This window comes from Cydia fagiglandana, chromosome 7 (assembly GCF_963556715.1).
Source record: "Cydia fagiglandana chromosome 7, ilCydFagi1.1, whole genome shotgun sequence".
Taxonomy (NCBI): domain Eukaryota; kingdom Metazoa; phylum Arthropoda; class Insecta; order Lepidoptera; family Tortricidae; genus Cydia; species Cydia fagiglandana.
In genome coordinates this window covers 8,945,441-8,959,093 of record NC_085938.1, presented here as the reverse complement: position 1 = coordinate 8,959,093, position 13,653 = coordinate 8,945,441, and the positions used below count along the sequence as shown (strand labels likewise).

At 36.0% G+C, this 13,653-nt stretch overlaps 1 protein-coding gene and 1 long non-coding RNA gene across 2 annotated transcripts in view; one reads left to right on the top strand and one right to left on the bottom strand.

The window, feature by feature from the left end:
* The window catches only part of LOC134665869 (uncharacterized), a 451,632-nt gene that overhangs the window by 374,321 nt on the left and 63,658 nt on the right, over positions 1–13,653 (bottom strand). The gene's annotated exons all lie outside the window — the stretch shown is intronic.
* Positions 1–13,653, top strand: part of LOC134665867 (uncharacterized) — a 140,921-nt gene that overhangs the window by 87,222 nt on the left and 40,046 nt on the right. The window contains exons 2-3 of the mRNA XM_063522899.1: positions 4,487–4,679; positions 6,522–6,655. Coding sequence (XP_063378969.1) covers positions 4,607–4,679; positions 6,522–6,655 — 207 coding nt within the window. The 5' untranslated portion in view covers positions 4,487–4,606. The remainder of the gene's footprint in view (positions 1–4,486; positions 4,680–6,521; positions 6,656–13,653) is intronic.

Below are 13,653 nucleotides of genomic sequence, written 5' to 3'. Positions count from 1 at the left end.
GGTAATTGGTTATTCTTCGGCAGTTCAGTCTTCAAAGACACTGATTTTTATTATTTTTATTTTTATATTTATTTTTTTCTTTTTTGTTTTTTATTCTTTAAAGACACGCCCGCCATCTGCTGCTGACGTTGATTTTATTCCTTTAAACACAGAAATTATAATTTTTGAGATAACGCACGTGAGAATTACTCAGCAAGTAAACAAACCTGTGTGGTCACCATATGTGGAAACTTTAACTACTAGACCCTAGTTTGTTTTAATCTTTTTTGTTATCAGTTCAGTAAACACGGATGATGATACCCATCTTTGGATATTGATAATATCTATTTAAAATACGATGAATACACTTCTGAAAACATCGCCAAGTAGTGTTTTAATTAGGCTTAATAAGTTACATGCTCATTGAATAGGTACTTAGTCTTAATGTTTATAGGTAGGTACGGTTAGATAGTTTGTAAAACCATAAATAATATTCGTAATGTTCAGTATTATGATTATATTAGTGACGAGGAAGAATCAATTGATACAATTTTTTTTTATAAGATAATGCTAAATTAAAGTATACTCATTACTCAAGTAGGTTTACTTACAACAAGGGCATACTTCATAGGGCGTTGTTGTAAGTTGTAGGGCATAGGCAAGTCTTTGACAACCATGTAACAAAGAAGCTTGCCTTCTTACTCGTACATAATCTTATTGAACTTGGCCCTGTCACTTCACGCACGCTGCATCGAGAGTGCATGCAGCGCTGCGGTGTGCATTCTGTATCAAGTTACGATGAACCTGAATGCATGCGGCGGCTTGATGCTAGACAACATGAGTGAACTTGAGATGCATTGGAACAATACTTGCCATAGCTAATCATATTATTATTGTATGTGTCATATTTCTGTATCTTAAAGACATATATGACCTATGTATCTATCACGTACATACTTCTACAAGCAACATAGGTACATACATAAATACATACATACAGACTATTAATTGAAACGACACAATTGGGTACTTATTAATTATTAATTATTTCACACCGTGCACGAAATAAAGCACCAGATAATTATTAGAAAAACATAGATAGCAGTTATTTTAAAACATAATTTATTTTTAATAAATCGGATGGAAGTATAAAAAGTACGTGAGTTGACTGTGACGTCACTACACAAGTTTTCATATAAATTCCATATTAGCAAATCGTTTTGACAGTTCTAAAAAAGAAGCTGATTTGACTAGTAGGAAAGTAGCCAAATGAAAAGTAATGTACCCAACAGGGTTTGATCCTGTATCCCTTCTGCTTAAGCGGAGCAAAATGTCTCCACTTTTAAATCACCAATTCGGCTATATCTGATAAGTTTCCTTCTCATTATCATGTACCATTTTCAGGGGCTAGATCTCCGTCCATATCCTATCATTTAAAATTAGACCCAGCATTTTTCTCTCTATAGGATAATTAAGTATATATAAGTTAAAGTCTTCAGTTATAATTATATAAACGCATACCTATTTAATTATCTGGAAGTAATTCATCATCTTTATTTCTGTTTTAACGGTGGTTGACTGATTTAGAATTATCCGCACCACAAGCATAATAAATACGGTTGTCCCGGTTACGAGTCGCAGTTTACGACGACGCACAGTTTTAGACCGAGTTTACTGCTAAAACACGCATAAATGGATTCAGTAGACTCTCTCCGTAAAGCGCCGGCTCAACAGGCGATTGCAGTTATATCGATAAAATCCTAATCGGTGTACCCATGCTGTACGAGTATGACGGTCTACATGAGAACGTGATAACGACAACGTATAGTCTCTCTCAATCGGAAGGTTTTTAAAAGTGACACTTATTTTATCATGTGAATAATGATGGCATTATCCACGTAATAAAACAAGTGTTATAGATGTACACATGTATGTAGCACAGGCGTGTTATGGATGGCCATAACACGCCTGTGCTATTTGCATTCCATTTAATCCAACAACCGTCTGGATGGTCGCTGACTTGTCTATCAGCACCTGTCTACAGGTTCAAATATCACTGCATCCTTAAATCCTTTTAATACAATACCTATTATTTGAAATACATAGGAAAAGTGCCAGAAATTGCATAATATTGAACCGTCTATGAAATTAGATTTCAAGACTAAAAACTTTAAGTTAAAATAAAAATATTATATTCGTCTAATTATAATAAGCTTCATAACCTTGCTTGTCACTTTGTAATAGGTACTTTGCAAAGTTTCTTTGTAAAGTAGGCAGGTAGTTAACTTGATAGAAAATGTCCAAGTAAGTACCCTACATATTTAACTGGTTATTAAACAAGGTGTCTGAGTAACGTGCATTTATAAACATATTATAGGAGTCTATGGCCTTTATTTACTTAGTACCAGAGAATACAACACCACAGCAACTTGTAATTTTAGTACCACAATATTACATACCGGGTGTGGCCTGTAACATGAGCAAATAATTAAAACATAGATTGTACTCCTCAAACGGTGACACTTTATTTCAAAAAATTATGAAGTATTTAGACTCCCTATTTTTCATACAATATAAATATTATCTTCAATGGACACCATCGCCACGCCATATCATTGTGATTGACATTGCTTGTCAAGCCTTAAACATAACAAAATTCGCAATACATTGCGTCTTTGAATAACCTTTAAAGTGTATTAAAAATCAAAGTACAAGTTATTTTCAAAAGTCGCTGAACAAATGTTGATCAGTATGAGGAGTACAGCCTACAGTTAAATTTTTTGCACATATTACAGGCCACACCCGGTATAAGGTTATTTTGTAAATCACGTACTGCATTTAACGATAACACCAAACATATGAAAGTATTAGGCAGCAAATCCTAGAGTAGAATACTTAAAGCGGGTAATTTACCCGTGAAATTCAAATCAAATGAACCTCGTTATTATACAGATGGTCGGCAACTTCAAACGTTTAGTAATTGCAATGCATAGAACACTCCAGGGCCTAATTGTATGTAATCTAAAACCTAAAGTTTACGCGTGAACATTATTGTGTAAGGTCCGTTACTACTCATTCATTTGCATGTAAATGGTAATAATCAAATCAATTTAGTGTTGCGGTATTATCCTATAATAGATACCTATAGTTGAGGCCATCTTTAGATATTAATTATCTTAACACCATTCACGTATATAAATTCGTAGGCGTCTCGAAAATAAACTTATGCAGCTTAATAGTATTCAATAGGTTATAGGCAATTGGACTGGGTGGTTATCAAAAGTAAATTACTTATTTCAAAACAAACCAAAATAAAATATTTAGCTAAGTATGTAAATAAATAAACTAACCTGGAATCAAATTTGCATATCTCACTTCTCCTAAATATATGTAATTAGCTACATTGAAGCCTTATAATCGTACTGCGACAATTAGGTACTATAACTCATACCCATTTAGGTCACCGTAGAAAGTCTAGCCAGGAGAAATCTAGATTCACAACGGTTTAATGGCGTCGTAAACACCGTCATAGTTTGAACTTTAATGTGGATTTATGGAGCATTGTCTAAATAGATAAAGGAAATTATAACCAGGCAAACTTGGTCATTTTAGCATGTTTAGATCGAAACTTTGTGCGCTTCTACTTACCATTCAAGCTTGGGGTAGCTTAATTTTTTTTTTTTTATAAATATTATAGGACATTTTATTACACAAATTGACTAAGCCCCACGGTAAGCTCAAGAAGGCTTGTGTTGTGGGTACTCAGACAACGATATATATAATATATAAATACTTAAATACATAGAAAACAACCATGACTCAGGAACAAATATCTGTATCATCATACAAATAAGTGCCCTTACCAGGATTCGAACCCGGGACCATCGGCTTCATAGGCAGGGTCACTACCCACTAGGCCAGAGTGGTCGTCAATTGAATATTAATGAAATAAGTATTTTTATGGCAGTTATGACATTTGTTATATTTATATAAATTACTCAGAGACGTGCTCAGTTGCTTAAAAATATATAAATCTACATAAGTATAAATTTAATTCTTAAATGCTTTACGTTTATTACATACATTTATTTCCAATAAAACGTTTATTGAAAAAGTTATACCTACTAAGAATCGCAATATAAATAATCACTGAACTAAATAAAAATATTTTTTGGTGCGATTTAACATAAGTAAGGATATATTTAGGCTAACTTAGTACCTATTTCATCCCAATAATATTCCATTAATCTAATACCTAAAGGTATTAGAAACGAGCAATTCTTGTATATTTATTTATATGTATATATATAGGTATATATTTCGGGGATCTCGGAAACGGCTCTAACGATTTGCTATATGGGGATTTTCGGGGGCGAAAAATCGATCTAGCTAGGTATTATCTCTGGGAATAAGCGCATTTTTGAGTTCTTATATGGTTTCCGAGCATAGCTGGGTCTCCCAAATATTTATATTTATATACTTAACAATATTCTTTTCTTTGTTTCAGGTGTTAAAGTCTACACGAAATGACTTAAATACTAAAATCTAAACATGTGTGCCAGTACATCCCGGTGTCAATGAGTTTAGTGTCAATTAGTGCTGAACCGTTGTTAGTGAAACTTTGAAAATGGAAGCATTGGAAAGGAGAGGGAAAGTGTTGGCGATCGCTGCAATATTATTCATCGTGTTTTGGTCACAATGTAAGTATTTTTCGTAAATACATTTTCTTATACATATCTATAACACATACATAATAACATTTATAAATAAATGACGCTACACTCATACAGATAAAGATGAGACAATAGTTGTCATATCTTGGAATTAAAAAAAAAAATTCAATAGTTTTCAATAGAACCATTCGAAGGCAAAAGTGCTACAAATGGGATTGCTTTCCCTATTTCTACTTCTTCGGTTATCATTAAATATAAAATTCAGCCTTATTTGAACTGTACTTTTCTATTTAATCTGCGATTTCCAATTTAAATGCTATTTAACGACTTGTGTGAATTTAAAACGTTTTAAATGTCAACAGTCGATTTAGATAAATGTCAACATAGTATAATAAGTAGGAATATCAAAGACTCGTATACATTTTCAGCTTTATTACAACGGAATAAGATGCAAAAATGTAAACTTAATGTAGGTACTTTTATTACGATGACACTACCGGTATCTAGTTATTATGGGAGCTACCAATCCGGTTAGCTTTTATACGAGTGTTTATATATATACAAAAAGCACTTACAATTTTGTAAAATTAAGTAAACTGTTTACTTTGTGTCAGTTTGCTATTTAAACTATTTAGAGTATTTCTCCATCGTAAGTAGGAGTTCATTTTAGAGACAGAGATAGGAAACTTCTTGGGTACCAAAAATCAGTTTAATCTCATATTATTCATGCATTAATGATTATATTTCATAAGCTAATTGAATTCCAAGTTTCCATGAATCGCCGATTGGGACCTAGTACCAGAGCGGCTACCGCAAATCGAAATTCGCAAATTGCGGGGATCTTTCTCTTTTACTCCAATGAAGGCGTAATTAGAGTGACAGAGAAAAATCCCCGCAATATCCGAACTTCGATTTTCGCGTTTATAGCCCAGTTGATGGCGTGCCAAATGCTAGAGACAAGTTGGTAACTGCCCAATTCGAACTTAAAGATATTAGGTACGTCAATTAATAGATCTAGAAACGATAGGTATAGATTAGATGTGTCAGTGTCAAAAGCGACGTTTTTGTTTGAGGAACGTCACATTTGACACTGACATATCTAATCCATATCGTTTCTAGATCTATTAATTGACGTATCTTCAGATAATTATATTTATCAATGAATCATAAATTTACAGCGAATTACTATTAAAGTGGTCTTTCGTGTCCTCTATCGATAGGCATCGACATACTGTATTAATTAACTATTCTGAGAGTCTGCTAATATATTCTAATTTCCACCAGCCGACCAAAATGAATTTGCAGTTCTTATAAATATTAGTAAAATTATGATCAAAGTTGCACTTCTTATGCATTTCATCCCAGCAAAGTTTAGAGTTACAGCTATATTCGAACTTTAAAGACTCGTTTGAAGCAGGGATCGGATACCGGTACCTTTGGTATGTTTCAGTTCTTTGTTAATTATTTAATTTCTAATTGGGCAATCTAATAATACGAAGTCGTAACCTAGATACACAACTGAGTCCTATATTACGAGTTTAAAGTAATTCGAAAAACATGGTCATTTCGAAGTTTTCGAAGATCCCTTGAAGCACCATAATTGTTGACATTGTAAGGCCGCGGACTGGACGCAAGCGGCGCGCGGAATCAAGGCCGTTCATGCATTTGTTCGAGCGCAATGTAGGTATGAATGGCCTTGATTAGCCGCCACCGCACGGCGCGCCACTTGCGTCCAGTCAGCGGCCTAAAATGTATACCTACAGCGGGCAGTGACCGCCTATTTAGCATTTTTAGCATGCTAACTGCGAAACGATCACATCCTCTACGGACCTTTTTATTTTAATTTCTTTAAAATATGTATTTGAACAGGCAAAGGCGTGGAAGGGTACAACACAACGAAGAAGGTGTACACGTGCCCACCGCAGTTCATCCGGCTTGGGCACAGCTGCTACTTCTTTAGCGAGACCAAAGCAACGTGGCAGAACGCGCTCTTTGCCTGCAAGGTGAGTGTTCAGTTACTGCCACAAGATTAAGGGTCGGTTGCACCAAACCGTCTGCGTCTGTCACCGTTAAAGCGTTCGCAAAATTGTATTCTATGGGAAGTTTCCTAGTTGACTGCTGAGTGACTTTGATCAGTCTGTGATTGTGGTTGGTGCAACTGCCCCTTAGATGTACTATATTTTCAAACAATTATAGGAAAATGTGCGGGCAGACCGTAAGCAATAAGTAGGTACATCGGCAGATCGGCACCCGTTGCCACTTCTAGCAGTAACTTTATATAATAAGATTAATAAGCCTTGACTTGTACTTGACTTGACATAGGGATTAGACGGTTTTTACCTTATTTTGAATGTCAGTGTTTCATTCACGAGATTTTTTTAAATAACTGTTCTGTTAATACATGGTTGCAATGCAACCATTGCAACCATATTCTGCCGGGCCTTGGAGTCTTGATGTAAAGTTTCTATTGTTCACATTGAATTGACTATACTTTTGGTCAAACATTTTTTTGAATTAGCTTCATATTATTTAATATATTAAACTTTCGCGTTTTGAATACATATTAACTCACATTATAGACGGGTCTAACGCGAATTATATTCAATTACCTTTATTTACCGACGTTTCGACACAGGTTTCACTGGTCGTGGTCGCGGCTGACTGATTGTCCCAGCAAAATGTCAAAACAGAGATTTGTGCATCTACCCGACGAAAATATTATTTTGCCTTGATGAAGATACATCCGCGGGTGGCCAGCTACAAGGCGTTTCGATTACGATCTTAATTCAGAACCCGTCTACTTACTTAGACCCTATCAGTTCTATACGTCTTCAGGTATTCCACACTTGCAACCAAATCGATGAAAAAGTTAGCGAAATAATTTATTTTCGACTTTAAAATAAACACCTACCTATAGATAATATTGAAAACTATTTAAAATCACAAACACCGCGCACTGATTAAATGACAGATCGGCAAAGATCAAAGCGAATCTGGGAGCATTTATTCTGCTTCTTCTTTAAAATAGTATTTCCGGGTCCGATAAAAATAATACTCTAATTGCCCGTGACAATATTAATTCACTTGAACACAAGGCTATTAAAACTTCATTCGAATTTATGGCGAGCCGTAAAACTAAAGTGGTACGGCCTCGCGATCCTGAATTGACTTGTCATATCTCATCACATCATATTATTTTATCACTTGCACAAATCATCAGTACTTGAAATTTTATGGCAGTTACGAAACTGAAGGAAGGCAAAAGCATAGGTCATGGAGACAATTAGGTACCTATTAGGAACTGTTTGTTTCTGTGAAATGAAGCGAATGAAACATAATGTACCTAGTTGGTATCAGCGATTTGGCACTTAGGTATTGAACATATAAACTGTATTATTTATTTTAGCCTAATTTTAAACTTGACAAAATCTAACTTGGAAAATTCGACACACGAGAGATTTCCCGCAAACGACAATCAATTCAGCATTGGAACGGTTCCCTCGTAGTGTAGCAATAAATTACCATACAAACGTCTCGGAAATAGATCTTGACTATGCTGCGACTGCGACGCGGTCGCAATGGCAACGTGATGCTAATACATATCTCATTTTACGCTTCTGGGAACCAATGGTATGAGACGCAGACGTATACACAATTCGGTTGACTAGGGATCAAGTGTTATTTTTGTATCATGAATTACCTACCTATTGAGTTTTCCTACTTTTTTTTGGTTATCATGAAATTTTTGAATACCTGCTCACAAATGCAGCTTTGGGTTTCTGTCACTGCACGTCAACTATTGATAGGGAGACGGCTTTAGCTTTCCTTTTCTTTATGAGCTCGAGTAGCTGTAATTTAGGCAAAGGCTCTATGATCTCTCTGCCGCTAATAGGTTTCTACAAACAAGTAATGATCAATATATATACATATCTCATTTTACGCTTCTGGGAACCAATGGTATGAGACGCAGACGTATACACAATTCGGTTGACTAGGGATCAGTTGTTATTTTTGTATCATGAATTACCTACCTATTGAATTTTCCTACTTTTTTTGGTTATGATGAAATTTTCTAATTCCTGCTCACAAATGCATCTTTGGGTTTCAGTGACTACACGTCAACTATTGATAGGGGAGGCGGCTTTGACTTTCCTTTTTTCATGAGCTCGAGTAGCTGTATTTTAGGCAAAGGCTCTATGATCTCTCTGCCCCTAATAGGTTACTACAGACAAGTAATGATCAATATAAACATACAAATATTGCTTATTTATAGGATTATAACATTTATAGGTTAACTAATGATAATGCGCGGCATAAATATCTAATCGTGTTCTTTAAGTACCTCCATAACCGCATAAATTGCACTAATAAATTAATTAATTCTAACCATCAAATCAAGGTTAACCGACTGCATATAAATTAAGATAAGAAACGGTTTGTTGTATAGTTTGTGTTAGTATCAATTGAGAGTTTCCCGGTACAGTCAGCAGCAGATATACCTGAGCGGGCAAGGTGTCCAAGAAAACATATACACTTCAATCGTCACAAAAATAAGGACATCTAAGATGTCATTTTCACGTAGGCTTTCAGTTCGTCACAAATACCTTAACTTCTGAGTTTTTCTTTAACACATACACCCTTATTTAATCACAATGACAATAACGGTTAAAAAGTCAGTGGTAACTAAGCAATCAAATTCAAGCTGCTGTCATTAATACCTACACGCACTGCCAATCACGTACGTCAGCAGCCAGGGTGCCACCAGTTGCTAAGCAGTTGTTATTTCAATGGTAACTAAGCATCAACATTTTATCTGTTTAACTTTAAAATAAATACTGTAGCACTACGAATTGACACCTCCTTTCTTAAAGAAGTATTTTATCGTTAAGTGTCAAACTTATTCAATAAATAAGTAGGTTCTACTAGAATGATCGGTTTTTTTATTTTAACTGTCATATGCGGCTGTTCTTCCAAACCGTTGATCATATTATATACCTATGTTAATATATTTATTTAGCCCACTTATTGTACTAAAATATACTATACAGGGTGGCCCATTTAGATCGGCCAGTATGGGAAAATCTGATACTATAAGATATACACCGATCTCTTCTTAGGAATCATGTCATCGATTTTAGTAACCCCCAAAAACTGCATTCATACATTTAAAAAAATGTGTACTCAGCTCGGGAATCGAACCCCGAACGTTTTGAAAAATAAAACTAAGACTATTTCTATTTAGATATCGATTGTGTAGGTCCTAAGCAATAAATGTTACTATGAAACATGATGTCTGAAATTAATAAAATGCATTGTTTTCATAGAAGAAGTTTTCGAAGAGACCAGCATTTTTAGGGTTCCGTACCCAAAGGGTAAAACGGGACCCTATTACTAAGACTCTGCTGTCCGTCCGTCTGTCAATCCATCCGTCCGTCCGTCCGTCTGTCACCAGGCTGTATCTCAGGAACCGTGACAGTTGAAATTCTCACAAATTATGTATTTCTGTTGCCGCTATAATAAGTAACAAGAAATACTAAAAACAGAATAAAATAAAGATTTAAGTGGGGTTCCCATACAACAAACGTGATTTTTGAGTAGTAAATATCAAATGGCATTCCGCACAGGAGTAATCTAAGTAACGCCCACTGCGGGTTCAAACCTACAACGTCCTGATAGAAAGTCGTACATACCTACGCTACATGTGACATTATCTTCAAAAATTATATAAACTAATGCGAAATTAACATAAAACCAGAAGACACAAATTAATAATAGAAATGAAACCCAAAAAAATAAACAAAAAGCTGTATAATCTCTAGGTGCGTACGACTGAGATTTGAACCCGCGGTCTCCGCTTTGAAAAGCAAACGCCTGTTACTGACTGAGACCACGACGTGCCTTGACAATTGGCTCTAAATTCGGCTTCAGTTAGCTTTTGCTATGTGTCATTCGTCTTGACGATTCTGTTAAAAGAAATAGTTTGCAGTAAGTTGACCGAGAGGCTCCTGTCAAATGGTTGAAGGGCAAAACGTGAGATAGATGTATGTGATGACAAGACTGTGCTTTCGATGATTGTCAAAACGCAAACCTGAAATTAGCATGGCTGTCTTTTATTCAATATTCGACCATACTTGTATGCTTTAAAGTCTATTTTTCCATATTGTTCAGATATATTTGACACGTTGACCGCTTAGATACCATTGGTTTTTTGACAGCTAAGGTATCAATGACTTGTTGTAAGTGTGGAAATTAATGAATAGCGACTGTTAACATATTTGTGACACGTTGAGCGCTCACAAGTAAATACTACCATGACAGTCAACAACTTTTTGACAGTTTAAACGTTTACCTCTCTTTGAGCACCTGGAGTGTATAGCGACTTCTGCTGCTGACTGTACTTGAGATCTGATTAGATCACCATTGCGCAAAACGATTACAATATCAATTAGTGTCACAATTCCTGGTAACTGTAGATCCTCAATAAATAGACAAATTTTTAATTTGTAATTGTAACTAATACAGTTCATACATATACAGTATAAATATCAGACACGTAATCTTTGCTGAATCTATATTTGTATCTCACTGTGACTCGATACATATTCATTATTCATATTCCGGGCAGTTATTATTTTTATACTGACTGACCTACTGCCCTCCCTTTATGTCTAACAGGCGTCTAGTTTTCAACATAACAACAGATTTTATCATTCACATATATTCTTGAATTATATTTCATTCATAAATAAACACAGGCAGCAAACGTGAAATATTCGACATTTAAACATTCGACATAGTTCGGCATCTTAATAAACACTTACGGCCAAATTCTTTGATCATAAAACAACGGAATTTTCTTTAACCTAAACCATCAAGTTCAGATTTCAAAGGAATGTCCGACCTAAATCCTCCTTTCGTAGAAGCATTTCTCCCGTTTGAGACAAATATTCCGCGATGGGATTTCGCTCTATTTCCCAATCCAGTTATAGCGCCTGTCAGTAACGTCGGTTTTCATTTCTGTTCCTGTGCGGATATTTGGATCGTGTGCCTTCAAATCTTTATCGGAAGCCGGTGTTGCTCGAAGCTTCAAATGCATGTAACGAATAAGAATAATAAGTATATGTATGACTGTAATGAGTTTTTTTAGCTATATGTACAGTCAAGGAATTTAAATTCCGACCCATTTCGTACTTTGTCACAGTGACAACCGTATGAGGTCTCTAGCGGCTTTCATATTGATTGTCACTGTGACAAAGTACGAAATGGGTCGGAATTTAAATTCCTTGACTGTACCTATGTAATAAACCCTTTTTTAAGTTTGGCCTACAAGCGAAAGCAGAAGTAGGTATATAGAACAATGTAAGAAGCAAAATAAATGTCGATTTGAACAAAACATTCCTTTCATAAAATAAGTCTATTTGTTTTTAATTCAGAAGGTCGTCTTTGCTTCGCTGATATCTCCAACTAGTAGAAACATGATAAAAAAACGAATATCGCATTACAGCATAATACTTACTCGCTCTCTTTTTGTCAAAAATAGAATCAAATAAATACGGGACCACCGACAGCGCGCGTGGGCACCTAGTGTTTACTCACGGCTATGATAATGCTACGCGTGTTCTATATTCAATTTGACAGCAAGTACACCAATTGTACAACACAGAAAATGCAGAACTTTTTGTGTTACTAACTGATACTTATATTATCATCATCAGTCGTTCCCTCAATGCTGAGGATCGTGACATCATATCCTAATGTTGCTGACCAGTCTCTTCCATAGGCTTAGACTTATATTATATCATATACTTAAATACAGATTATTATAACATAAAATTTATTATAGATTAGCACACCAAGTTCATTGCTCGTGTATTTTCGCCCTAACATAAAAATATGCCCTAGTGGCTATGGCTGTGAAAAGGTACGATGTGTTACAGAAATCAAATTTCTACATTACGATCAAAGAGAGTAGGGATAGGTAAGCATGGTTCAGTAATTTAATTTTTTGATCTTTTGGAACCTCTGAAAAAATGGGGCCACGCTACAGCTAACGAACCTTGCATTTCTCTTTATTTGTAAACTAACTCTTTGTAACAACGGCCATGTATAGTTTTATTAAACGGTAGTATTAAAAGGTAGTTGGTACCCCTACCTTAAAGGATGACTCACGGTAGACCGGACCGTATCAGAGGGTCTACCGCGAACCACGTTCGACGTGTTGCCTCCCTGTCACACTTACGTACGTATTTACAAGTGCGACAGAGAGGCAAGACGTCGAACATGGTTCGCGGTAGGCCCTCAGGGTCGGAGCTTCCAGCGCTACTTTTCTATGATAATGAGTCTGACAGGCGATCACGTGATGCTTTCCATAAAAAACGATGCTTCGGAAGCTCCGGCCCGGACACGGCCCAGTCTAACGTGAGTCATCCCTAAATGTGCTTTCAAATGTAGCTTAAGGAATCAAGAATTAGCTCAAACTGAAAAAAAAGTACGCCAGTACCTGTATGCCAATTAAACTAGAGTACAGACTCTCCAGATGGCCTATAAATTAGTAAGACTAAGGTTATGGCCAATTGTCCTGATTGAAATACAATGGCATTACGTCCCCGTCCCTGTTATACTTGCAAATCTGTTCCGTAAAGGTGCGCTATGTAATACATTACGCATCAAACCAAGAAACAGTAATAGTTCCATGGTTTGATTCGTAATCGCCAGCCAGGTGTAGGTATGTGTAATTGTGCAGCCTATATATCTAACGCGAAATAATTCAAATATGTATGTGTCGTCTGATCAAATACATACCTACGCTGTGGTCACCTCCCATGGCCATAAAGCAGTATATGTCTGGTACACACACCGGTATCAGACAGATTTTAAGGGAAATGACTCACGCTAGATCGGGCCGGGGTCGAGCCGGAGCTTCTAAGGCTTTTCTATGACGGCTGATCGGTGATCACGTGGTGCTTTCCGTAGAAAACGGAAGCTCCGGCCCGGCCCCGGC